General features: G+C 47.0%; 1 protein-coding gene across 1 annotated transcript in view; it reads left to right on the top strand.

Annotated features, from left to right (window-relative positions):
• nrxn2b (neurexin 2b) overlaps positions 1-27,296 on the top strand; it is a 248,302-nt gene extending 221,006 nt beyond the window's left edge. The window contains exons 8-10 of the mRNA XM_047048781.1: positions 10,282-10,601; positions 15,622-15,700; positions 24,650-27,296. Coding sequence (XP_046904737.1) covers positions 10,282-10,601; positions 15,622-15,700; positions 24,650-25,557 — 1,307 coding nt within the window. The 3' untranslated portion in view covers positions 25,558-27,296. The remainder of the gene's footprint in view (positions 1-10,281; positions 10,602-15,621; positions 15,701-24,649) is intronic.
• The last annotated feature ends 562 nt before the right edge of the window (positions 27,297-27,858 follow it).

Raw genomic sequence — 27,858 nt, 5'->3', positions numbered from 1 at the left:
GGGAACTAGTCCAAGAGCACCTTGATACCATGGGCCTGCATCTCATCAGAGTTCTAACTCCCCAATAACCTCAACATAACCCCCCCCCCCTTCCCCTCCCCTCCCCTGTAACCTGGCAAACTGTAATTAGACAACCTATTGCTTCACTTTCTGCTTCTATTGCTGTGTCTGTTGTTTGTTGTTGTGAATTTCCATTAATTATGATGATTATATACAATTAATTACCTAAAGTGACAGCTTTAGAAGAAAACAGTTGGCAGTTTGACGGTTGTGGAGAAAAGTTGAGCTTGAAAGTCATTAAAAGTTAAAGGGACTATAGAATATTTTGAATTTCCTTTTCATAAAAGTGTAGTATGGTCGTTTTGGCTACATTCCGCCCGAATGAAACTAGTTCCAGATGGCGGTTCGGACAAGACCCCAACCCAAAGAGATGATTCTTTAACCCTTTGAGTGCCAAACGTCCCGACCTCCTCGTCCTCTGACGTTCTGTCGTGTGTTTGTGCTGCTGAAGGTGGTTGATTCTGGTCTGGCCTTCTGGCTTTCCTTCCCTCCTTTCATCCCACCCCTCTGGCTCCATGCTTATATACCTCCATCATGACACCACGTAAAGCTGTGCCTGTCAAAGCTGCCTTACTGTCAATAATTGAACTGTCACAAATCGCTGGGCTCCTTCCAGAAACGTGGCCTCGGCGAATCTGCACAGATTAGGATGAATTAAGCAAGAAGGTTTTCCCATTCGTCAGTGAATTGTGAGTCTGGAACACACCCCAAACACCATGGACAGCCGACATCTCAGGGCTAGTTTAATTGTGTCTTCAAAGCAATGAGGCTACACTGAAGTTTAAATGTTGTTGATACGTTCAATAAGAGACTCAGTGTACTGAATTAATAACGGTTTACAGCATTAGCTCTGATTAGGCTAGGGGTGTATTGTCTTTGAAAAGCTATTGATATTGATCATGCATGCAAGAAAACTTAGAATACATTTTCTATGTCAAGTAAGTGCTAAATTAAGTATTTATATGACACTCAAATTGAATAGATTGAGAATTAAGAGTTTGCATGTTTATTTCATCAGAACAAAATTACAGTTATCAAGTATTCCTTTCATCATGTTAGGAGTCGAATCCTTTTTTATTATACATAAAGAACCCTGTCATACGTAGAGTAGTAGCACTTAATCATAAGCACTGTGGCACATGGCAAATTATGCAATAGATCAACAGAATATGACTTAGTTATTAATATGACTGAGAATGTGCATGTGGATATAGATTCGATTGGATCGACAACACATTGGAACCGAATCATTGAACAGGATTAATTGAACATTTACTATGATTGAAGATACAGCACCTACTTAGCTTTCAGACAAGAGTTTTGAGATAGTTGCCAAAAATACCAGTAACAGGCCACCCGAAGTGTGATGGAGAGAGAGTTTAGGAGATCGGTACACTGTGTACCTAGCGGTGCTAATCCTAAACAGAGCCAAAGGAAGAGGGGGACGAGAGACGAGGAAGGCGGTGGACATTCCTCGGGCTCAAAGGGTTAAAGCTTGTTTGTTGCTTCGATACGGAAGCAGAGAGAGCAATTAAGACCTCCCACCCACCCACTACCCCCCACCCCTCCCCGCCCCCCCCCCCCCCCCCCCACCTAAGCAGAATCTAACCACCTAACGGCAAACCAAACCCCACTCGCACTAACTCCTGAGGGCTGTCTCCCCCCCCCCCCGCCCCCCCCCCCCCCCCCCGCCCCCCCCCCCCCCGGACACGTCTCCCCTTCATTCGTTTCCATGGAGGGACAGTGAGTTCCTGCCAGGAGACCAAGGTGATTTTACAGTGGTCTGATTATCCCTCTGAGGAGGAGGAAGGCTAGGAAGCCCTCAGTTCTAACCTTGTTATAAACACGTCTAACATTTCAGCACAATTGGAACTTAGCATAAATGTGCTACAGAAAAGGAAATGAAGATGAATAAACAGCTAACTAAGTGCAATTCCCCCTTTTTAAACAGTGACGCCAGACCACCCCTTCCCCTGTCTCCTTCCCCAAAACACAAAAACTCAGAGGGTTAAAACGAAAAAAAACCTGAACTCCAAATTTCACCTTTTAATCTTTGGAAATGCTTATTTGAGCGTGAGTTACAAGAACAAGAAGGTCCCTTTAACCTTTACTGTTACGTAATTTTAAGCATTAGAACTGAAGGTTTGGGGAATGACTACACGTGTTGTCAATCCTGCTGTATGCTCCATGTCATTAACTATGTTAAAAGTCAAGTGTGCATCCAAGTTTGTGTTATGAATGAGTGAATTGTGGGAATGAATGCTAATACTGTTACAGTGCCACAGAGAACCTTCTGTTGCTTCCGTGCCCTTGACCAGAGTGACACATGTCAAATCAGCCCAGGGGTATCTCCCAATGCCAGATTAGAGTCAGTGGTCACTTCTTTTGAAACCGCAGTCAGTGAATGCCACTGAGAGGTGAGCCACAGACAGTCGTTACATGGCATTTGGCTTGGGTAGCTAGGATACCTCAGTTGTGTTCCGGTAAGTAGAACAAGATTTTTTGAACGTGAGGTACATGTCGACACAAAGGTACTGTAGATGTCACACATTTACCTCACATGTCAATCCCAACAAACTTGACAGTACCTCAAAGAACATCCTATTGCAGGGCAATTCCGAAGGGATAGCCTGCAGGTGTGCATACCCTTTCTCCCCTCCAGACTTTGAGTCAAATCAGAGTGAACATCTCAAGCCCTCTCAGCGCCTGGCACCGCAAATCCAAAATGGCATCTCTTATAGGGGCCTAATGGAGGGGAAAAACGCGAGTCTCGAAAGTTTGCGACGGCTCAATCCAAACCAAAGTCGCTCAGATGTGGCCTCCTTCCCTCGGCTCTTTCTCTCACCTCGCTGCTCATCCACTGCACCCAAATCCCCTCGTCTGTTTTCCGCCCCGCCCCACCCATGCCTCCTCTTTGTCTCTCGCTCTCTTGTCTTTCTCACACTTGCCAGTTTTTCCTCCAGAACTTGGCAACGGGAACGAGCGATGACAGTGCAGCCTCTTTCTTTAGAGTGAAAAGAATCCTAATCTGGGCGGGAAAACGGGGCTAGAATAGTGGAGATTACACATAACCAGTGAGAATCCATTTTCCCTTGTTTCTCTTCCGGAACCAGTAAACATTCTGGCTTTTCAATGATAAAGCGTCTTCACTTCCCGGTCACCTCCCATTTTATCACCAACCAGAATTGATATCAAACCAAGCTGTGAAATGGAAGGAAGATTGACTTTTTGAGAATAGGAACTCTTCCCTTACCTTAGGGAGGAGTTCAATTCTGTAGAGACATCAACAGCTCAAGGAAAACACCCTGGAGTTAGTTTTAGGTACGCTAGACGAGGGAGCAAAAGAGGAATCAAGGAATGAGAGGAAGGAAAGAACACAAGGCCTCTGGGAACAGGCAGCAAGCCATCCAGCCAGTGAGCAGGGTTTAATGTTCAGTGCTTAATGGGCTGATTCGAGCCTCCCTTTTGCTTAATAGAGAGCGATCGAGTCCTCCCACTCGATACAGAGCCTGGGTCCCAATCGACTTACGGTGGCTGGGACGCCGTCCAGAACAGGCCAGGCGTGAGCCAGACTTTATTGCATAGATATCTCACATCAGCCCACAGTGGAGCCTGGTTCATCATTACCCTGTATGAAGCTGCCCATGAAGAGAATATCTGACTTTTATCTGCCTTCATTCCTCTTTTTTGGGAGACTAGTGAGTCAATTTGGGGACTGTGCCAGCACATGATCACCCGCAAAAAAAGAGTCTGCAAAGCACAGGGCCAGATCCCCTAGACCAACACTGAACTTTACCATGTTATTTCATGGTTCCTGTTCCGTTAAATGGCCTGGAACAGCTTTGTCACAGCTGGAGTGAAAGAAGGAAACGACAGAAAAGCCATTCTCGACCTCTGTGTGTTTTCTTCAATTCCTATCTCTGGATCTAGAGATGTACGCCGGCAGAGAGATAGCTACAACTAGCTACAAAACCGCTTTTTGGATCTCTTCAGTGGTCATCCCGATGTATCTTTCTTTCCGTCTACGTCCTCTTACCAGGCCCCACCCCTCTCCATCCCCCTACCCCAACTCCTCCCTAACACTGAGCTACCCCTCCCTTCAACGTCACGGTACATTTTCTACCCTCGCCTCCTTTTCCAAACACAGTTCGTTTGTAGCATTTCCAAAAATTGCCTTTTTTCGGAGGGGTGAAAAAGAAGCACAGCTAAACGCGCTTCATGAGTGAAAAAAGCCATGCTTGGGGAGAAGATATCTTCTACCCGCTGCGTGATCAACTTTCTCTTGCTCCAGCTTTTTCCATCCCTCTCTCTCCTGGCTCCTGTGCAGACTTTTCCGGAACAGTGCTCTGATGTTAACCCACGGAGATATGATAAGAGCATAACCAAACAAATACAGGCCCTGGGCGTAAATGTCCTCCTGTCCAATCCATCAAAGACTGAGGACATGTGGACCAGTGGGAGCCAATGGGGGAGAGCGTGGGCCCACTTCACACTGGCTTGAAATCCTACTCGGATAAACTCTCCACTGGAGGGCCATTAGGTCCAGAACATCCAGACTGCTCCCACCAGCACCATGGCTGCTTCCTCCCCAAATCGGACACTCAGAAGGGGGGATCAGCTCCGCGAGCGCCTCCCCTCCGCCACGGAGGTTGCTCAAGCTGCTCTCATTACCTCGGCCTCAGACAGGCAATCTGTGCATCAGCCAGCCGAGCGTAGCCCCTAGCCCGGCCCACTCGCCATCTCTGCGGGCTTCACCAGTAATTACCGTCCCCGAATCTCAGCCAGCACACTCTCTCTCTCTCTCCTTTTGTCTCTCTCCCTTTCGCTCCCCCTGTCTCTCTCCACCTCTCTCCCTCGTTCTCTCTCGTGCTCTCTCTTCCTCCCAGCGAAGAACCAAGGAGTTGGATGCAAGAATGTATATCCACTACGCCCCTGTGAACAATTCTCTACAGGTCACAGGAGAGCAGAGCAGTGATACAGTGTGCTCGAGCAGGTTTCCAAAGGCACAGAATGGACTCTGGTGGTTTCCTCTGGTTCTGCCTGTGGGATTGCAAGCCAGGCCGGTAGTACGATCAGTCTGTATAAAGACCTTGGAGAAGAGGGGGAGGAGGGCCGCTTAAGGTACACCTGACTCACCGGCGTTTTATAACTCCTACATGCGCTTTGCACTTGGCTGCGTTCTTTCTCTCTGTGTCTATAATTCCCTCCTTCGTTGTCCTCTCCTTACGCTTCCCTTTCTCCGCTCGTCTCCGCCGTTCCTCTCTCGTCCGCCCATTCTCCCTCTCCCCTCTCACCCCCCTCTGCTCTGTTCTCGGCATCATCTCGACCTTTCCCTTCCGACCGCGTAACGCGCTCTCCTCATGCCGGTATCTTCCCGCGAGCCGTACTTCATCACCACCCCCCCTCCCCTCCCTTCTGTCATCTAAAATGTCCCAAGTCTCCCTCAATCCCTGTCCAACCCCCCCCCCCCCCTCCACCACCCCTTATTCCCCGTCATCCTCTCGTTTTCGGAGAATCCAAAGATGCCACGAGGCTTCTATGCCGCTGTCTCCGTCGATCCCGCTCAACCTACGGTGGAGTGTTCTGGAAACAAACAGCAGACGAAACAAAGTGGATTTTCTTTTTTTTCCCTCTCTTTTAATGAGGGGGTGTTTGTCTCTCTCGTTTCCCAGACCCAGTGGTATTGATTATGTGTCCGCCTGTGAGACTGTGCCATTCCACTGCACATTAGATATTGAAAAATCCCCCCCCGCCCCCCCCCCGCTCCCATCTGGTGCTCAAGGGGCTGCTCCCCCCTCCTCACCGCCGCTGCCCTCGGTCGGAAAGTTGACTGATGAAACGGCTGCCGCCGTGGGAGGAAAGAACCAGGTCATCAGCCTCCTGAGCCCCTCTCCTGAGTGACTTGGTGAAGCTACAAGTGATTGCCACCCCACAATGCTCTGAAACACCTCTGTCCCCCTTTTCCGCTCCCCAATTTTTTTACCCAGATGCCCCATTTAAGGAGCAAAGGAATCGTTCATCGCCGCGCTGATCCTTTTCTCACTCCCCCAGCCCCCTCCTCCTCAGCCGAGCGACTGAGACGAAGAGATTCTTCGCTGCGGTACGGTTGACACATACAGGGCCGTGGGAGCAGTCGTGGATTGCTGGGGGAGGGGGGGGGGAGGGGGGGAGGATGAGGCCTGTCGCCGTCAAAAAGCTCAGAAGGCTTTCGCCACCATAGGGATTTCCATGTGAGCGTACATGACAACACGCTAAGCTATCTGTTAGCCCGTCTGCGCCGCTCTCTTCGATTTCCCTCCCTCCTCCTTGGCTCGCCGTCGCTTTTCCCTCTTTATCTCGCTCGCGCTCTCGGTCTTTCGAGCGTGTTCACACCACCGCTATTCTTATCCCGGTTGCTAGCTTGCTGGCGAAGTGGCGCCGGCCCTCTGGATCTGCCTGTCGCTCATGGACAGCGTGTGAATGGCTCCCACAAGAGTTTGAACAAGGAACATCCGTGCGATGCCAACAGGGGCCGACACAAAAGGGAGCCACAGCCACAGAATGAAAACGGCACTGTAGCCTCGATTCGAATGAAAGATAGAGGAGAGGATAGGAGGAGAGAATGGGAGATGTAGGCTGAGGGAGTGCGGCTGACAGAAAAAGAACTACAGCGAGTTAGAAAGGGAGGGTTCCACTCGATGAGGGTGAGACAGAAAAAGAGAAGCAGTAAAAAAAGAAAAAAGTTAAGCAGAAAAGCGAGAAAGTGAGATTCTGACGCCCCCCCCAAAAAGTCAAAACCGGGAAAGGACACGCTAAGTGGAGAGACGGCCATGAGCGGGGGAGAGGGAAAGAGACTCCCAATCGCCTATCAGCACCATGGTGTTCCAGCGAGCAGAGACGTCCATCACTCCTGGGCGAGGGCCCGAAGTTAATTAGGAGAGAGTGTCGTCCTCAATGGCTCTTTTAATGAGCGACCCCGGATGACACCCTGCGACGGTGAAACCTGGTCCTGCAGCCTTGGGCCCAAGCCTCTGGCCATTAAGGGCCCATCATCTTGAGGACCTGGAGAGACGGAGACGCCACCACCGGCGCCCGACCCAAATTGATCCAATAAAGCCTCATCAGACAGTCCCACCGGTGTCTGCCGCACACACACACACACACACACACACACACAGACACAGACACACACACACACACACACATGCATACAGCCCACTTCGGCAGTAGGTACACACGGATGCAAATATCCATGCCCACACAATCGAAAATCCACACAGCAAACACAAACACAAGCGAACCAACCATCGGAAAGGCCACCTCTGACAGGTTGGTAGAGGTCATCTCACTGACACGTTTCAGACACCTTACATAAGTTAATACGCACGCTCACTCGAATGGGCTCGCCCGTATGCGGCTCTGTCATATTAAGCCGTCTGATTGCTTGTCAAGCGGAGATCTCATCCCTACGTGTTTCGTCTCTCCCTCTCCTCCTCCCCTTGGCCCCAGCCTCCCCCTCTCCTCTCCTCTCCGACCCACTCCCGACCCCCCCCCCTTCCCATCTACCAAATTGCCTCTAAAGCCACATGTCAGTTTTGATTTGACCCGGCAGGCCCCCAAAACAATCACTTCATCAGCCTCCCGTTACTCTCACCCCGATCCCACACACACATACACACACACACACACTGATTCCCTTATCTACCCCAGAGGGCACCTTTTCCTTCTGGGTGCTGTCAAGTGAAGACACAGGAACTTTTCTTAAGTGTTTACACATGCCGTGTGGGAGCATGGCTGAGAAAAAAAAAACACACAAATATTTTCCCTCAATTGACATGTGCAATTGCCTTCTCATTGCAGGGCTCACGATACATAGCTGCTTTTCTTCCAGCCCTCTCTCGCTCGCTCTTGTCAGCTTCTCATTCATAGCTCCCCTGCCCGTGCGACACTTTGAACCGAGTGCAGAGGAAGCGATGGTTGGCTTCCATTTCTGAGGCTGTCAGCCTCGGTTGTCAGTCTGACAGCATTTCATTCCACTTTGCACCCAACAATCCCACCGGTGCTGTGTCGTTATTATACAGAAGTCAAGCATCACCTTTCATTCGGGAGTCAGGCGGCTGAGCGGGTAGAGTGCGGGCTAGTAATCTGAAGGTTGCCAGTTCGATTCCCGGCCGCTGCACATGACGTTGTGTCCTTGGGCAAGGCACTTCACCCTACTTGCCTCGGGAAGAAGTACTTACTGTAAGTCGCTCTGGATAAGAGTGTCTGCTAAACTGACTAAATGTAAATGTAATTCCATGGAGGACAAAGTCGTCCACACACAGCAACAGTGCTTCTCATGAAACCAGAGATCAGACTTAGATGGCCCCCAGTACCGTAATCAGATAGGGAGATGGTACCCAGGCAAACAGACAGTGTCTATCCGGGACCCCAGCACCATGGAAACAGGAGACCCCCCCTGGGCTGATGCGAGTCCATCCTCTGGTCAAGGGCACTGAAGAGACAATACCATCTCGCGGAGAGTCGATGGGAGAGTGTGTGTATGAGAGACTCACATGCAGTCGACGTGAGGGTGCGCGCATGCTCCTGTTCTGCTCTGTTTCCATTGCTGATGTCTGTCCCCTAAACAAAAAGCCATCTCCTCCTCCTTCCCTCCTTGTGTCGCGATCGCTTCCAAAACAAAAACATGGCCGACGAGATAATGGAATACGAAAGAGCTATTATGTCAACAGTGCATATGCCACGCATTAGGTCCGATCATTAAGAAAGCAGGGAGTTGTAACTATTTCTCCTGGGCTTCAGATAGACCTAATGATTTAACGACACCATGACGAGTGTAATGGACTGTCTCAATGGGGTGTTTATTGCACGTACGTGTGTCCTTGCTCATACTGTACAGCACACACACGCAAAGGGCCCCGCACATCCTCAGACAAACTAATGAGCAGACACACGCTAGCGGATTAAGAAGATCCACATCTCTGCTCTCTAAATTGAAATGAATGGGAGCCATTTTCCCCCTGATGGTGTGGAGTCTGCCGCTGACCGGGCTGCTTTCCGCAGACAATAGAGCGATGTCAATACACGACTTAGGGTGCCCTCTTAGGATCACCTTACACACACACACACACATAGCATCCCTTTCACACAGACACACACACACACACACACACACATACTGCCAACGGAGATTGATTAATCCATAAAAAAAACGCTTTGGTTTCTCTTGCCATCCCCTTCTTGAGTAATTACCTCATCTTGCCTCTTTTTAGACGGGCGCCAAACACAATCCTACAGTAATCCCTTCCCCCACGGGGTCCATTAGTGAGGTTAGGGGTCGACGCATCTCATCTTCCCCCTGATTGGCCCAGTATGACACCTCCTCCGAGACCCGGGCGCGAGGGAACGGCGAGGGAGGGTCGGAGGAGAGAGAAAAAAAAGGACTGACATCAGCAACGGAGGGAGAGACAGAGGACACAAATGACATCCCCCTGGAACACAACCCTCTCTTCCTCCTTTCCACCCGCCCCTCAACCCCTGGTAGCACATTAGTATTGGACCACGCTAATAGCTGCGCCACCCAATTCCCCTTTTTCCATCCTGATACATAGTAATGGCAGACGGGAGGACAGCTCTTGAATTAAACATGTCCTCGCAAGAGGCTTATATTATTGCCTGGTCTGCTTCTAGAGAACGGGAAAGGTTTTTTTTTCTTCAAGGTACTTCATCATTGGTGCAGCTCAGGTGCTGTGGGGTCAATGACACAGGAGCTGGCGTGCCTGTAATGCATTCCATCTCGTTGAATTAGATGCGTTTCTTCCTGCTAGCCTCAGTGCCAGGGTCAGCCAGTTGCACTACCCTGCAATCTATTTGAATGCCAGATCCAGGCGACTGGTGTCTGAGTGGCTCCAACGCCTGCAGCCTAGCCCCATAATGGCAGACACCTGCGCCAAGCAAGGTCCAATCTCTCTAGGGTGTTACCAGGGGTGGAAATCCCTGTGTGATGGAGCGCAAGTGTATATGTGTGTGTGTGTGTGTTTAGCCATGGGCGTGTGTTTCGTTTCTGTTTGTATGAAGAAACTAAATGTTTGTCGGCTGGTCAGCAAAGACAAGCTGACTGACGCCTCTCCCCTGACACTTCTTTCTCTCACACGTTCTCCTCCGTTTTTTCCTTCCCGCCAACGTGTACCCCCCCCCCTCCTCCCCCCCTTTCCGTCCCCTTCATCCTCCTCCGCTCGCCAGGTCGACAGTTGACCATCTTCAACAGCCAGGCGTTCATCAAAATCGGCGGCGACAAGGGCCGCCATTTCCAGGGCCAGATCTCGGGCCTCTACTACAACGGCCTGCAGGTGCTCAAACTGGCGGCCGAGGGCGACGCCAACGTGCAGGCCCAGGGCAACCTGCGGCTGGTCGGCGACGTGCCCTCCGTGCTGACCACCGACACCACCTCCACCACCCCGCTGGCGGACATGTCCACCACCATCATGGAAACCACCACCACCATGGCAACCACCACCACACGCAAGCAGCGCTCCCCCACCATGCGGGACAGTGTCACACAGGTGAGTGGTGGGGGCAGACGGACAAGGGAGAAGGGATGGCGGGGGAGTCTTTATCAGGTTGTGAAGGTTGTCTGGTCGCGTTGAAGTGGGATGATTCCAAACGGAAATGCTGTGTAGTAGTCGTACTTCACTTCAAAATAGCACAGTGTTTGCTTTCGGACTTCATACCGAGCCTCAGACTGTAAGTCAACTTCGGAAGAGAGGATCAGACAGAACTGTACCACAGGCGAACCTGTTAGTCCAATCCAGGGCTCCAAGTTGATTCCTTCCAAATCGATGACAAATGAGAGCCCGACCATGTTGTCCGGAAACAAGAATAACTCTCAGCCCAGACACACCAACATAGCCCACTAAGGGTGACAAAGAACAGGGAAAAAAACTTTCAAAATCCAAATCAAGGCGGGGTGCAAACCGAGGTACAAAAGGGGACGAGATGCAAACCGCTAATAGCTAACTATTATTCGAACTATTAGTTAGCCTCAGCCTAATCATGTTGTTCCTACCTGTGTCTGCCCACAGCACATGTGTATACATGTCCCCCTTGACAAGAACCTATGATTAATAGCGATTTACAGCAGCTAATCTCCGTCCGCTATTAAGTCGGCATCCTACGGCTTCATTCCTGGAGGTAGCAATTATCCAAACAATACTGGGAAGGGTCATTAATGCATATATCAACACGACACAGTCATGGCTTCCTGTCCCACGTATCCCATATTAAGCAGTAACAACAGACAGAGACTGTGACAGTGCCGTAGAAGGGACAAGATTTTTACATTTGAGGGCCCAGAGCATCTGTTTATTAGCCCGTGCAATGCGAAACTATTCTCTCACACTGTTACAGTTTGAACTCCTCTCAAATATGCAGCAGTAGAAAGATTACGCAAGAAGATATGGAAATTGGGTTTAGAACCTGTTTATCGACGTGTTTTAAAGGTGAGCAAAAGGTTTTGCTTTCTCACCATTGCAGAGAACTTGCTGGGTGTTGCAAGAGTGAAGTGCCAATTAATGGAGGTTTTGTGAGCAAAATGATTGCGTAACGTGTTCGTTAGCACCGTTCTTGTCCACAGTAGCTTACCTGAGATCTGTAACTTCACCCGGCATTGCTACCTTTGTGTGCTCAGATCGTGTCCTGGAGCATGATTGTCTGCAGACCTATGCATTTTAAAAGGGAAGACTTCTCAGACTTGTCAATCTGTGCTGGATTAAGGTTAGGATTATGGTTATAGTTAGCTAATCCTACCCAACTCTAACCATAATCCTATCCCCAGGAGTTCTAAATAATCGCTAAAAGGTCATTAGAAAGAATTCTGAAAACTATTTTGTTATCTTATGCGCATCTCTTCCTCTTCCTGCTTTGACAATCATGTGACATTTTCTGGGCGTAGAACACTTGGGCCTACATTTCCCATAATTTCTTCCCTCTTTTAATCTCTGCAGTCGTCTGTTTGTCTGGCTACTCTTCTCCCCATTTCTCTCTCACTTCCATTTTCTTTATACCAAGTCTCTCTCTCTCTCTCTCTCTCTCTCTACCCCGTCTTAGACAAAACAAACATTGCTAATTAGTGGACTAAAAGCTTTGGGTGGGGGTGGGGGAGCGTAGCGAGAGAGATATATGCGGCTCAAGCAAATACCAATCAAGGCTTTTCCTAATTGAATGTAAGCTTTTGGACGGTAGTCGCTTGTTGTTCTTTTGGGAGGAGTTCTATTTCCCTCTAGCTCCATCGAGCACACTACCAAAAATCCAGAGTGCCACGGCTTTGATTTCAGCTTATTAAATTCAATAAATGAGGTCGGGGAAATACGCTTAATTATCTTTTATGTGGAACTTTCAAAGCGGTTTTGCACACTGCGCGTCACTGGCATTGGGGGAGAGAGGGGGAGGCAGATCAGAGACATGGGGTCGCTACCAACATCCACAGGGAGACTTTGTCCTCCCAATGTCAAACACGATGCTGCTGGCCGAACGCTTCGATCCCGAGTTTAGGGACCCCTCGCACTCAGATCCCTTACAGATGAGGTCATATCCCATTACCTCCATTCTGTACTTATTGAGATCCTGTGGGCTGAGGTTGTTCCCCTTCTCCCACTCTAAGTAAACGTGAGATCAATGTAACCCACACCCGACATGTTGGTCTGACCCAGATGCATGCATCGTGTTTTCCCACTCTATTTTGACAGCAGGGAAACGGGGAGTGTAACAAGGAGTGCAAACAGAACCGATAAATACAGGAACTGGAACCCGTGTTCTCTACGGACAGGGTTTTGTCTATTTCTGTTTGAGACAGCTAGACTTCACACTGTTGTAAGAGTCTGCAAGCACCGCTACATAAGTATTGCAGAGGGTCAGATCATGTTACTAACTCTAGTTATAGCCACAGCTATAAACAAATACAATGTTTACCCGCCTGACGTATGCCCAATTCAACGACACCACAAGACATATTGTCCTAACCATAGTATGTTTTTGCATGGACCGCTCATCTATTTTTCTCTCATGTTCACACATTTGAAGTACATCTTCATGCCGATGTTCACACTCTCAAGTAGATTTGACGGCCCAAAGCACATTTTTGGAAGAAAATCGGACTTGAGAATGAGAAGGCAAATAACCAATGAGTCACTCATCCAAGCACTGTGATGAAAATGTCTATGAACTTATCTCTAGCTCTCCTCCTTCTCCAGCCATGCACATTAATGGGATGTAAGCTTAGGTCTGGCTAACGCAGCTCGATAAACCCACAACTCCATTATTATCAAGCTGTCCTGGTTTTTGTTCCTTTCGCCACACTAATGGCCGATGTGTAGTTCTCACGGCCCAGCGGGCTCGCCTACGTTTCCCACATGAACATGGGAGCTAGATTGGACGCCAGTGGAGTTAGACAGAAGGGAATAGGGGGGTGGCTAGGGAGGGAAAGAGATAGAGGTACAGTCTAGTTATGTGCGGGGGTAAATAGGAGAATGGATGGATAGAGGGGGCGGGATAAGGGGAGGGCAGGGCGTGAATGACTGTTGAGTACAGGGGGTGGGTGAAAATGAATGAATAAAGGTGGGAAAAGAAGGAAAGAGGGAGCAAGAGAGAACAGGGAGAGATAGGCTAGAGAAAGAGGTAGACCGCACCGAAAACAGAAGGAGTCAAACTTGGAAAAAGGAGGACATAGTTAGACGATGTACTGGGAGTGAAATGACGACAGCGGAAGATGTCACCCTTGAAATCCAGCTTGACACTTAATCACTGAATGAGCATGTCATCCTCTCTGGCTGAAAGGGCTGCGATGCCCTACTTTGTATTCAACAGCCACTATCCCTGAAAATCCTGTTGACCCTCTCTAGTTCTGTAACCTGGACCAGTGATTTTCTTGGAGGCAGGAACATTCTCTTCTTCATATTCCTTGTCTCAGGGTTAGGTATGGGAATGCATGTACATGTCATGAACATTGGTTGGTATGTGTACTAGAATATAACTTTTATGTTACATATGATCAAAATTATTATTCATTTAACTTCAAATAGTGCATACTACTGTAGTAAATGCGGAACAAGTGTACAATTCTACAGTATTACAGTGGTGCACACGTACCATTGTATTTCATTGATAACTTGTCCTAACAAACATAATCACACGCTTCTCAAAAAAGGGTGCAACTGTACATAGAAACTTTTGTCCCATCAGAAGAAGCCTCCGTAACCTTTTCAAGACCTGGAACAATGTTTCATAGAGTAAACGAAAGTGACACCTATATTTTCCATTCTCAAAAAACCTCTGAGCTAACTAGCATGCAAGGCGGCCCTTTGATCATAGAGAATAATGATTTGGTAGTTAGAATGTAGATGGTACCTTTTGAAGTGTTCGTTTTTTTTACCATCCCCTGGTACTAGCATTGTCCAAATACAATCTGGGTATTTTTAAGAATGGAATAAGTCCAATATTTATTTTTTATCTTTTTTATCTGGTTTGGGGACAAACTAAGATCTTTACTCCATCCGATTGTCTTTGTTCCTGATCCTTTATAGAAAGCTTGATAGGTAGGGTTGGAGAGAGCATTGTAGCCACCATAGCCAGGTACCCAGGATGAACTGGGGCATAGTAAATTCTTGACAACATTGACTGAAATAAGAGTCAATTTCGTCTGAGTAAAAATGTGAAAATGTTTGAGAGAGAGACTACACAGGCTCAGTGATGCACTTTGGAGCATTTGACGCAAAGGGACGGTGGTTCGCTAATAGAGGAGAGCGCTGTAGACGTGTTAGCAGCAGATGTAGTTAGGAGGCTGATTTAAGATCATTAATCTATCTGACAGACCCAGGTGTGCTTCGGGTGGTCTAGAGTGTACACACACACACACACAAAGCACTCAAATGCATATCTTCTCACACAAGCACAAGCATTTTCAGATTATCTTACACACACACACACACACACTCACACAAACTCCTTTATATATTCAAATGCACATACACACACTCCATTTGATTAATAAGTTATTGCATCCAGGCTGTGTATTAATAATGGAGGCAGAGCTCTATGTTCAGATGCTTGGAACAAATCACTGTGCTCAAATCAATTGCACTGTCTGTGATAAAAGCCTTCCTGTATTAAAGAAGACTGCCCTTCTGCCTAAACTGGAAAAAGACTTGTGGAGTGATAGTAGTCTAATGTCATGGTGGTTAATGCTAATAGATATGAATAGATGTTGTCAAACATGTACTGTATGTGTATACTGTATATACTATATATAGACATAAAGATCTATGTATTTACTGTGGGAATGTACATATATACACATACACAAATATGTAAACAGATGTTCTTTGTTATCGCAGAGAAGTATGGTTCATATTTTGTAACCCCTGAACTCAAATGTAATGGTAACCCACAATCTATCTCACACCCCAATCATTCCCTCCCTCCTACCCTCTTCTTTTCATCTTCCACCCTTTTATCCCCTCCATCCCTCCCTCCCTACCTCCCTCCCATCACTCCTTCCCTATTTTCCTCTCTCTCCCTCTCTTGTTCCAGAACACGGATGACCTGTTGGTTGCATCAGCAGAGTGTCCTAGTGATGATGAGGACTTGGAGGAGTGTGAGCCAGGAAATGGTGAGTCCACTCTGGGGGTTTCCTGCGTCCAAATAAACTACAAAGTGTCGGGGAAAAAAAGAACTACAAAGACACACACATACACTCTGCTCCCCCCTACCCACTTTTGTGCTCTACTCTGTGAACCCATGACCTCTCATATGCAGCTGCAATTGGCCAGACGCGCATCCGCCCACCTTTCTCATTGGCCGGGATTCCAAACTTGGGCAAGGCAGATGTCAGCCGCTGCCTCTGCTGCTCCGCCCCCGGATTGGGCAACAGCTGGTGTCGGCCCAGCTGTTGCACCAATCATCCGCTCTGGTCTTAATGAGGGCGGACAGGTCCAGTGTTGAGAGCCTATCGCTCAGCCCACTTTCCCAGCTGTAGCCTGGCAGCCCCTGGGGGCCAAGCGAGGCTGAGGTGAGGGGGAGGGGGTCAAACTAAATCTCTGAGCCCAGGGGAGGTCATGGGCAGTACCGACCCTAGCACATCTGGCGCCCTAGGCGAAATGTATCAACAGCAACCCCCCCCCCCCCCCCCCGGCTGCCTACGACGCCTGTAGGAAGGGCCGGCCCTGGTCACGGGGCAGTAAAAGGGCAGGATTCTGGCCGACTGCCTGAGAACTGCCAAGAACCCTTAGAAAACCCCCACCGCAGGTCTCAGAACCAGACATCCAGCAGGCGTGAGTTCTCTGTTCTTGAGCGAAGCCTGAACACCAGAAGAAGGCCGCTTGGCGTTGGGTAAAGACCTTCAGGCCGTCAAGAACCTTTCTGAAATCAATGTTAACAGGCTCTCAGTGTAGCATTCGAAGTGGTTCCTATTGACTCAATGGTACACGTTACTCACACCTTGAAGCTAAATGCTACACTCTACAGTCAGGGACAGTGGTGAGGAAGAACGCAAACATTCAGTAAACGATGGGCAACATTACACTTAAAATGGAAGAGATTATGGGAATGAGTCTGTTTGTGAGGTGAACTAGTAATCTAAAACGCTGTTGAAACAGTACAGAGTAAATTAATTCTCTCTGTGGTTTCTCAGTAGGAGGGAGAGACCGAAATAGAGGCTCAATTCCCTTCTTATCAAAAGGAAAAATTTGAGTTTTTTCGGTGGCTGCTACCCGGGCGTAATCTCTTGGGAGAGACTGGGAACAAACACCCAAACACCACACACTTACAGAGGCCTGCATATGAAAACCCCTTCCAGTGTACCCGCACGGTTTGACGCAACACACACACACTCACACGCTCTCTGTCTCGCATCCCTTCTGCACTGCTGCAAACACATAAACATACACCCTCTGGACAAACACGCACACACACACCCTCTCCAGACAAAAACCTCAGTGTTTCTCAGTGGGCGTCGAGATTTCTCCCCCAGCCATCTCCCTCCGGACACAACAATCGCAAGAAGCCCACAGCCCTCATCGCCACGGTGCCAGACAGTGGAAGGAGATCTCCCATCCTCTCTGTTGTCAGAGACCCCGGCAGGCAGCAGAAGCCTCAAATCGACCGTCTAGGTCTCGACGACTGAAAACAGTTCTCCCTCGGCTCTCTCTCACACATAGGGCAGATTCATGAGCGGATAGGAGCTAATAGTCGTGTGGACGGGCTTCCAGCTCACGTAGCGGACAACTCCGGAATTGGGGGACAGGGTTAACAGCAGTGCAAGCAGGGCATCCAAATGGTTTGGATCGCCGCTCCTCACAGCAATGGTGGAATTGTTCTTTGGATTTGCAAAGCAAATGATTTTCAAAGTAGACGAGACCCAAACCTTGTTGCCGTGCCACTGTCTCATGGGGACATGACTGCAGAAGAGTTGCTCGTGTGGTTTCGTGGCTGGGTATCTTGTTTTAGCAGACCGTTTTGTGTGTGTGTGTGTGTTTGGGTTCTTTCTCTGACTTCTGAGGAAGGAGGATGCTTTATGCGTGAGACTCAAATGGCGTCCCTCTCTGATAGGCTGTCAGTGGTCCACCGTCGAAAAGGGATCCCCACAAACAGACGAGACAGGCGCACATCCACGCAGATTATACGTGCATACGGTACACAAAGAGATAGGAGAGGACACAGGGACGAGACACATTGTAGAGAGAGAAAGATAGAGAGAGGGTGGGGGGAGATACATTGAGAGAGAGAAAGATAAAACATTTCAGGGGAGGCCGATGTTGAAATGTGCGTCACGTCTTCATGTGCTTGGAGAGAGGGAAAAGGGAAAGGAGGAGCGCAAGAGAGATCCCTCCGTTGTACTGATGAGTTTTCCATCTCCCCTGCCTCTCCCACTGGGCTAATTAATCTTTGGCCTCGTTAGGAAACCTTAATTACATCATCCCACTAAGCCAGGATTTGGATTCTGTGGCGTCTAATGAGCCCAACTCCGAAAAGGGAGAATACGTATCGGGAGCTCTGTCACAAAGCCGCACTATCTACAGAAGAGATAGGGAAAGAGTGACACTCGCACACACACACACAAGCGCACACGGAGACCCACGCGCACCGAGAACACACGTACGCTCTCGCTCTCTATTCATCTCGTTCTCTCATGTCGACTCTCTACTTATCAGTCGCGAGACGTCAGCAGGTGTTATCACAGAGTCTTCCTTCGATGGGTTCTGGGGTTTGAGAGGCTGTCAATAATTCATTGCACGCCCTCTGCAGAGACCGGAATGTTCTCCTTATGGAACGGATGGGTGGAACCGAGAGGACCAGGAGATGTGAACGACCCTAAAACTCCAGCCCGTGCCCCCTCGCCTGAGTGTCTCCTAGAGAGCAATAGGGCCCCCCGGTGGTTCAACAGGCCCACTTCTCTAAAGGGGCGGTCTGGTCCCCACATCCCGCCATTCTTAAGGTCACTTCTGATCTGACACAGCGGGAGAAGTCAAAGCAGGGGGTCCCCTTCTTCCAAACTGTCTTTGTTCATTGGAATAAGGGAAGGATGTAGTTTTGGAGTGTTCAAACAGAGCCCTGGTTTTGCTCTCAAACTCGATGCCCTCAACTAGCCTCTTCCTCGCAATTCCTCGGTGTGGGTTTGGGAGGATGCGAATCCACACATGACATGGTGAAAACATTTGCATGGTAGGAAAGCTAGCTGGTTGATGCTAGCATTGCATCTTTCCTTTATAATCTCGATCTTTTCAAACGGTTTTTGAGTACGTATTGTACTCAGTATGTATAGCCAATAATGCTTTAATCTATATAAAAAAGAACAGCTTTCAGACAAGCTCTAGTTTTCCGATGCAAAATAACTTACCGACTGAATGAAACATTCTAGATATTCTAGACTAGATATAACATTTACATGTATTCATTTAGCAGACGCTTTTATCCAAAGCGACTTTTACAAAGTGCATGGGTCACTGATAATAACAACAAGATAGCCCCAAAAACATTGCGGGTAGCCAAAACATGAAGCACATATTGTGAACAAACAAAATAAGCCAAAGGGAAGAACCATAAGAGCATGTAGTTAAACGATTACAATCAAACAACATGAATCGCTATAAGTGCAAGTGTACCTGTGGAAAAGCAAGCAACAGTAAAATAAAATATTTAACAGCGAGTACAGCCATTTAAATCAGTTACCGCTAACCAACAAGAGCAACAATAGTCAATAATAGTCAACAATAGTCATTGTGGTCCTAGAAACTAGCATTGGGTTCAGCAAATCATTCCTAAGTACCGTTGTACTCCCGGAACAACTGCGTCTTGAGCCTTTTCTTGAACACAACGTTACTTACGTCAGATGCTCTCACTAAAGTGCAGTTAAGACACACTGATGACGTATGCTGAATCCGTATTGTAGAAGTAATTACATCGTAATGTTATTACTGAAGAAGAGATGACTGGAATGATATCCATTGTCGTCGGACCACCACAGAGTTAACACAGCAGCAATAACTGTCCTCACCACAGGAAGTCTGCAAGCTCCAGCTTCACACTGTTCAAGATTGTAAACAAATTTGATAACTAGAACAATCCCTTTTTATGCTGTCATTTTCAGTTTTTCTTTTGTTCACATAATTACGTTGTGGGGGGGTGGGGTCGTTCACCCCTGGAGAGTTTTGACATCAGAATCTCTAATATACATTTTATTCATACCATTTGTTCAGAGCCAGTTTGGATGTGGACACATTTTAAGGAAGGTGAGGGAGGAAGATAGAAGGGTCTCGGAACAGAAAGAATGAGAAAATAGATACGAGACTTTAAAAGGGAAGCAGAAAAGGAAAAAAGACACAAAAAGATCAAATGCAGAGAGACAGACAAGGGGGCAGAGGGAATCCGTGGACACGGGGAGATAAAAGTGGGGAGATAGACGAGGAGACATTGTTGGAGCCACTGTTGGAGAAATGGAGAGAGAGATGGAGATGGAATTAGGAAAAAAGGGAGATGAAAGAGAGAGATGGCGAAGCCTCTTTTTGCGCAGCCTGTTTGAGGCATGAATGTTGCGCCTTTAGGCCGCCTCACAAATCTGTATAAAGAATACGGAATGAGTGGGTCATTGTTGTACCGGCATTAAGCCGGCAGCAGAGGTAGCCGCGTGGAATCTACGTCTGTATAAAAGGGAGAGTCGGTATGGGGGGACACACTCAACGCTGACGTCAAGCCTTTGATTCCGGAACACGCCGGCATGTTACCTAAAATCACACACAGGGCTGCATTATGCTGGCTTACGTTGGTTCAGTGTAAACAAGGAAAGGCTCCATAAAAAGAGGTCTTCTTAACTGCAGCTTCATACACGATCCCTGTGTGTGAAGAGCCTACAGACATGAAGGAGGATGAAGAAGCGGGAGAAAAGAAGAAGGATGCACGAGGTCGAGACACCGAGAAGGGAAGGAAGGTTGGAGGGAAGGAAGGAAGGAACAAAGGAACGACGGAAAAGAGGAAAAGGTCTTCTGAAGTCTGCATGAGGTTTATATGAGACATGTGGAGGCCGTCCAGGCTCGTTACAAAGACACACACAACCCCACACACACTCCTTTTGGAGCCCCAAGGACCTGGTGTCTTGCGTCACACTGAACAAGCAGCACTGGGCTCGGGTCCACCACAGTCATATCAAACACAGTTCATGGCAGAAATCCGGGATGGATTCTGCAGCTGAACCCAGCCCCTGGGATGCACACCAGTTCCAATCTGAGAGATATTATTGAGGGTAGCATCATCAATCAGTGTCAAAATAGATAACCCCCGGCCCGAGAGATACCATGGCATCAAATGAGTTGTTTATTTAGGTCATTTCTCACCTTAAATTTGAAATGATGTATCGCGTTTTATGTTGCACAATTGTTATCTTTATGGCATGAACTACTTTGGAATGGAAAGAGAATGTCGTGTTTATCATCTCAAAAGAGAATCGAAGGCTGTATTTTAAACCATGTCCTAGCTCTAGACGGTCTATTTATGGTAAATATTTGAAAGGTCTGCTTGCTAGATAACGTGATCTGCAGAACAACTCAGCCAGTGATTTTTTTTTGGTCTTGGCCCCATCATAGATGCATCAGTAGCCATCTGCCACATTTGTGTTACGGGAGGTGCACAGTCCTTAGAGTAAATTGAATTGGTTTACAAAAAAATGAGTCATACTTGTCTCCTGGAGCGAGTGGGGAAAGGGTGGGTATCGCGCTTGTGCAATGTGGGAATGCACCATACCTTGGCAAAAGTTGCTGCACGCTAACCTGACTCATAGCGTCTGCAAGTCAAACCACTTCACTGAGAGGTGGTCAACAGTTGAGTCAAGTAGCTCTTACATTTACATTTACATTTATTCATTTAGCAGACGCTTTTATCCAAAACGACTTCCAAGAGAGAGCTTCACAAAGTGCATAGGTCACTGATAATAACAACAAGATAGCCCCACAGCATTGCGGGTAGTCAAAAACAAGAAGTACATATTGTGAACAACCAAAAAATAGTGCTAAAGGGAAGAAACCATAAGAGCATGTAGTTAAACAAGTTAAAATTACACAACATTAATCTCTAAGTGCAGGTGTACCTGTAGGAAAGCAATAAAAATAGGATTAACTAAAAAAAGAATACAACAGTTTAAATCAGCTACCACTAACCAACAATAGCAACAGTCTAAGCAAGAGTCATTGTGAACCTTGAGGAAACTAGCGTTGGGTTCAGCAAACCATTCCTAAGTACCATTGTACTCCCGGAACAGCTCTTGAATCTTCCGGAAAAGGAGTTGGATGAATGCACTTTCCTTGGCAGTTCTCAGTGCAAGAACAAACTGTTCTAGGGGGGCCTGTTGGAATGTGTCCGTCTATTCACACCAGCCTATTCCCATAGAAGGAGGCTGCTGTAGACAAACAATAGGTGTCGTCTGACCAATCCGAAGCTGCATATGAGGAGCCATGGCACAGTTATGGGAGGGGCCGAGCCCAGGCATGACATGACCTTGACTGTGAATATAGGAAGTAACACTGTCCAAAGAAAGAGAATGGGAAATTGAAAAGATAAAACATATGTGCTCTGTGTGTGGGGGCTGAGGACTTCATTGCTACATCACTATTTGACTCGGGGAAAATGGAAATGTTCAACTTTGCATTTATACCGAACACTTACATTTCAACGGTTACAAAACATGAAATGTCTGTAGCCGACATCTTTAGTAAAAAAGGTAACTGTTTGAATCACTTTGCCTAACCACCGATGTGTGATTCACTCCGCCAATCAGCCCGCCAGATGTCGAATGACATCATATAGTTAAACGCTCCAGGTTCTCACAACACTTTTCAATGTCAGACACCTGTAAGTGGGACACACAGTGGCTGCACACAGCGAGGGGTGGATACAAGCAGAGAGGCAGGCACACACAGTGAGATATCGCACTGCCAACGTCTCAGTCGCAGAGACAGATGGTGAGGCAAAGATAGCGACACATCCGTCTTTTCCTCAGCCCACCGTTCAAGATTATTCTCTGTAGGAATCCAGTTACTCCAAGATTTTTAATGATAGTTATTCTACTCACTAGCTAGGATGTTCAAATGTTCAAGATGGCGAAAATAATACTATCCACTGAACAGCAGTTTCATATTTGTCATTATAGAGTATGTACGGCCACACTTAATTGTTGTCTTTGAGGTGAACCTCAGCCTTCAAACACAGATACAAGCATTAGCCCATTACAAAGTTCGAAACAGCAGTTGAAAAAGGGTTCAACAAGGTTAAAAGGTTGAAATACTAACCTTTCTCTTTCCAGCTTGTCTCATTTTCTGCTTTTCAAGGCCTTTTACTGTTTTACTTGTCCTTGCTAATCTTTTTTTTAGGTTTTAGAGAAAAAAACATGTTCTTCTTTCGTAACAATGTCCTTTTGTTCTGAGGGGGAAAAGTGGTTTCATGGAGTTCACCAGGTCTGGGATGTTAGAGCTTCAGGGCTTGAGCTCTGGTGAAATGTATTTGGCCTCAGGTGACAACCCTGTCAGACCCCAAATCCCCCTCATATTAATCCACAACGATTCCTAGTTGACACTCTTACATTCACATACTGAAAACCATTCGCCAAGAGTCACACTATTTTACCTCATCAACTCTAAACAAAAGCCGTAGTCATGATATTCTGCTGATTATACTGGCATTCATGTGGTCCTGTATTGCTTTTATCTTTCCTTGTTCCAAGGAAATAATGTCCTAATCATTTCATTTTCCCTACTATTTCAAATTGTTTTTGTGCTTGTGACCCTAACACAATTACATGGACGCTGCCGAAGGCCTCAAATTGTTATTAAAGAAAGAAATGTAATATTTTATTGATACTGTGCCATGTACTGTTAACATTTTCCCCATTTTGTTCAACATCACAAATCTTAACTTTTGTACTGAATTAACATTCTGAACATTCTTGTTTTGCTCACCCAACAATGTTTAATTAACTCTGGGTGTGATTATCGTACAAAAGAGAAAAAAAAGGTTGCATCGCAAATGATCATTAGTCTCTTCAGAAACTGAATTTTACATGTAAAGGAATAGCAATTTTTTGAAAGAATAACTAAGTATGTATTTTGGTAATTGGCAAAAAGAAAGCTGAGGAATATTTGTGTCCCTTATGTAGTATGTCTAGCGGGAGACAGTTGGGTGATAAAAAAATTAAAAAAACATTGAAAAGAGGTGGGGATAAGGGCTGAATGTAGCATCTTTACTGTACTGTGTGTACTAAGTTTGGGGTACAAGTGAGGGGCATGAGTTTCCTGCAGCTGGTCTTTGGAGCTGGCACATGCAGTAAATTAAGCTAATTATAAATGATCCGTAGAAATCACCATGCCCAAAGGGAAAAGGAAACTGAGACCGAGTCTTTATAAAAGACAGAATGAATTAGTGAAGGATTTTTTTATTTTTCAACAAAAAAATTAGAAATGGGGGGAAAGTTGTTTATTACTATACGAGAACAATCTTACACAGCTTTCTTTTGTAATTTTTTTTTCATGCAAAAATCATGCGGCCAATTTGTTGATGTAAGTGACCTGAACTCCGTGGTTTGCTATCTTATTTAACCAATCAGAGACAACAGAACTCAGCGATAGTGTAGACAGCTTAGAGTAGTATAGAGAAGCTGATAGGGAAGGATAGCTTGTTTAGTAGATGTTTGTAGCTGTTTGTAGTCCCTATAACCTTTAACATGTTGTACAAGTACAAGGGTAGCCTTTCTATGTAGTTAGACATAGTCTAGGCCAGGGCGTTAGGAAATAGTCAGATTATGTACAGTAGTTATACAGTGCATTTATACCTTGTTTTCATGACAGGTCAGACAGTGGCTAGTCAGTTCACCTCCGTAAATAGAGTACTAGAGACTAACTAAACTTGAACTAACTTTTATAACTAACCTCATGTTAAGTTGTAGTGCTGTCCTAATAATGGTTACCTGTGTTGCTGTCTTTTTTTGACTGTTGCTATAATTTCCTTTTATGCTTGGATGGGGGGGTCACTGTCAGGTTCTCACTGACACTATTTTCCCTCCGTTGTCTCTTTCTTGTCCTAGGAGGTGAAATAGTGTTGCCTATAATTACCATGGACTCGCTAGACCCCCCGTCCATCGCCACCCGCTACCCAGTAATCCCCCCGCCCCCCACCTACCACCCCTTCCTCACCCTCCTCGAAACCACCAAAGAGTCCCTCCCCCTCCCAAACGGCCGGCCCCCCTGCCCCCTGGACCAGGAGGACTGCGAGGAGGCCATCGAGGTGTCCGCCTACGGCTCGGGCGAGATGACCGAGTCGGACGACGAGGACTATTACAAAAATTCCCCCCTCGTCACCGATAGGACAGTCCTCCCCCCGCCCCCCGCCGCCGAGGGCGGCGTCCAGAACCCCCGCGACCGCCACTTCTCCCACCGTCCCCCCAACTCCCACCGCCCGCCCCTCTCCTCCACACCCACGGCCAACCCAGACCAGCTCGGCCCCCGCCTCGAGCCAAGCGGCGGGGGGAGCGTGGCTGGGGGAAGCCCCAACAACATCCCCGCCGGGAAAATGAACACCCGGGACCAGGTTCTGCTGCCGCCTGCCCACCCCTCCTCCTCTGACCCCGACAACCGCCATCGCCACATCCCAGGTATAACCTACCCCCCCAATTTCCCCCATGTTCCCACCCCAGACCCCACATCTCCAGAGAGAGGCCTCCCGGGAGCCGTGGAGGTGCAGCAGTCCAGCAGCACCACAGGCATGGTGGTGGGCATCGTGGCCGCGGCCGCCCTCTGCATCCTCATCCTGCTCTACGCCATGTACAAGTACCGCAACCGCGACGAGGGCTCCTACCAGGTGGACCAGAGCCGCAACTACATCAGCAACTCGGCCACGCAGAGCAACGGAGCCCTGGTGAAGGAGAAACAGCCCAGCACTGCCAAGACTGTCACCAAGAACAAGAAGAACAAAGACAAGGAGTACTACGTCTGACACGCTCGGGCTGAGACACGGACAGAGGCAGAGAGAGAGGAGGAGTGCAGAGAGAGAGAGAGAGAGAGACAGAGAGAGAGAGAGAGGGGGAAAGAAAGAGAGAGAGGGAGTAGGTATGGCAGTATGATTATGGGCAGTGTTTTTTGATTAAGTTTAACGTGATAACATGTAACCAAAACACTTAGTCCCTTCTAAATCTCTTTGTAGCATAAAAGCAGAAGTAATAGAAAAAAAGATTGGCCATGTAGTAATATTTTTTCCTCGGTGCATACATTCAAATAAAACTATACCTGATTTACATATTTTTTGCCTGATGTTATGGCCACAAAGCTCGCTCATAAAATATTATTCCGTGCCAACAGTCATACCGAATGCTGTTAATTCATAGGCAAAGAAATACTGTAATAAAAACACCAACAGTATTTGAGCAAAAAGGCCTTGTACATCATGTTGATTTGATGTTTTGGTTTTAGTTTTTTGTTATTTAAGGTTGTAAAATAGATGACCTGCAATATAACATCTGAATACTGCCAACGTACAGAAACGGTGTCACACTCCCTCTCCAAGTATTCAGCTTTCCCTCACTTGTCTTTCGTCAACTCTCCTCTACTCCCTCTCTGTCACTCGTGCGCTCGGTTTCTCTCCTTGTCTACGGTGCTCAGCAGGTGACGAAACATTCTTCTGCTGTGTTTCAAGCATGTAGTATTCATTTACGAAAAAGAGATAAAAAACGTTTTTTTTCTGTGGAGTTAAAAAACAAAAAAATGATAACGTTAAACTAGCAACCACGTGAGAACCACTCCGAAACAACGGATGCTACCGTAAGTTTAGCCGCCAAACTTCTGAGGCCATACCCCTGGTCGTCCTTCGTTCCAGCAGATATCTGTCGTGTGTTTCCGGGGGCCTCCACAGCGCCCTCTAATGAGCCCATCCAGGAACTTGGGTCCCATCTTTCAGTACTAATCACAGAGAAACAGAAAAAACCTCCAGCAGCAAAATGACTCTGTGCTATATAAATATAAATATATGTATAGACGTTTCAGAAAAATCTATGGACTAAAATAGAGAGCGTGCGAAAGATGAGAATTCACACCACGGTGTGAGTCCCTCTGAGGACTGGCTGACAGACATAAAGAAGATGGACGCTAGACTTGAGAAAGATTCCCCACCCCCACACCTCTCTTCATACACACTCTGGGTGAGCTTCAAAGTCACTGGAAAAGGCAGCCGTGCAGGTGGAAGTGAAGGTGAGGACACTTAAAGGGACAGAGTGCTATTTTGTTTGCTGTTTGAGTTTTTGCTTCTTTCTTTTTGGTTTTGTTTGTGAGACAAGAAAATGAGAGACATTTTATGGAATTAGTGAGTTCGTTTTTGCTGGAGTCCCACTGTCCCACGTCTGTTGTGGCGTGAACGTATGCTATCTTGCATCTAAAATGGCCTCGCATTGGCCAGGACTAATGGCTGCCAATAAGCAAACAAACCAGTGAGAAACTTTCAGTGAAAACACAAATACACCTATAACAAGGTGGACACCTGTTCCCTTGATGATGTACAACAGAACTCTAGTATTCCAATTTTCTCAACTCTATTAAAAAAGAAAACTGTACCATGAAAAGAAAAGAAAAACCTTGAAAAAAAAGTTTGTGAAATGTCTAAATATTTGAATCTTTCATCCCATTACTAAGACAAATGTTTTTCCCTATTATCATCCCTGTTTGGAGAAAAAAATGACAACAATAATTGATTCTGGGAAATTTGAATTGATCTTCTTTTGGGGGGGGGGGGGGGGGGTGGTAAGTGAACAAAATGTGATTTGGATTACAAAAATGAACCTGTGTACTTTTCTCCTTTCCAGGAGAAAGAAATACTCTCCTGTACTCATCCCCTCATGCTGTCATCCCATTTCTGTCCATCGTCCATTCCTCATCTCTTTTCTCACAATGGCAGACTGTATGTATCCATTACCTGGAGACCAAGCGTGATCCATCCATCCTCTATTTTCTATTGTTTTATATCTATCTCTGTCTATACTGCTAGAGACTAAAAAGGCTGTCGTGTCAAAATGGCCACCTGGCTTCATTCATCTTTTCCTTCTTCATTGGGGTTTGTCTGGTTTCAGTTATCATCATTTCCCAATCATACTCCTCCCAGTATCTTCCTGTTCTTTCTAAATGTTATTGTAAAGTGTTCCAGTGAGATGACTCTAAATATGTGTACATTAACAGAGGGGAATACACTTGGTTATATACTTCTTAACACCCTGTGTTGTGTGGTCTGTTCTAATTATTCATCCAGAAAATA

This window comes from Hypomesus transpacificus, chromosome 25, assembly GCF_021917145.1.
Source record: "Hypomesus transpacificus isolate Combined female chromosome 25, fHypTra1, whole genome shotgun sequence".
Taxonomy (NCBI): Eukaryota; Metazoa; Chordata; class Actinopteri; order Osmeriformes; family Osmeridae; genus Hypomesus; species Hypomesus transpacificus.
This window is presented reverse-complemented; position numbering and strand designations above follow the sequence as displayed.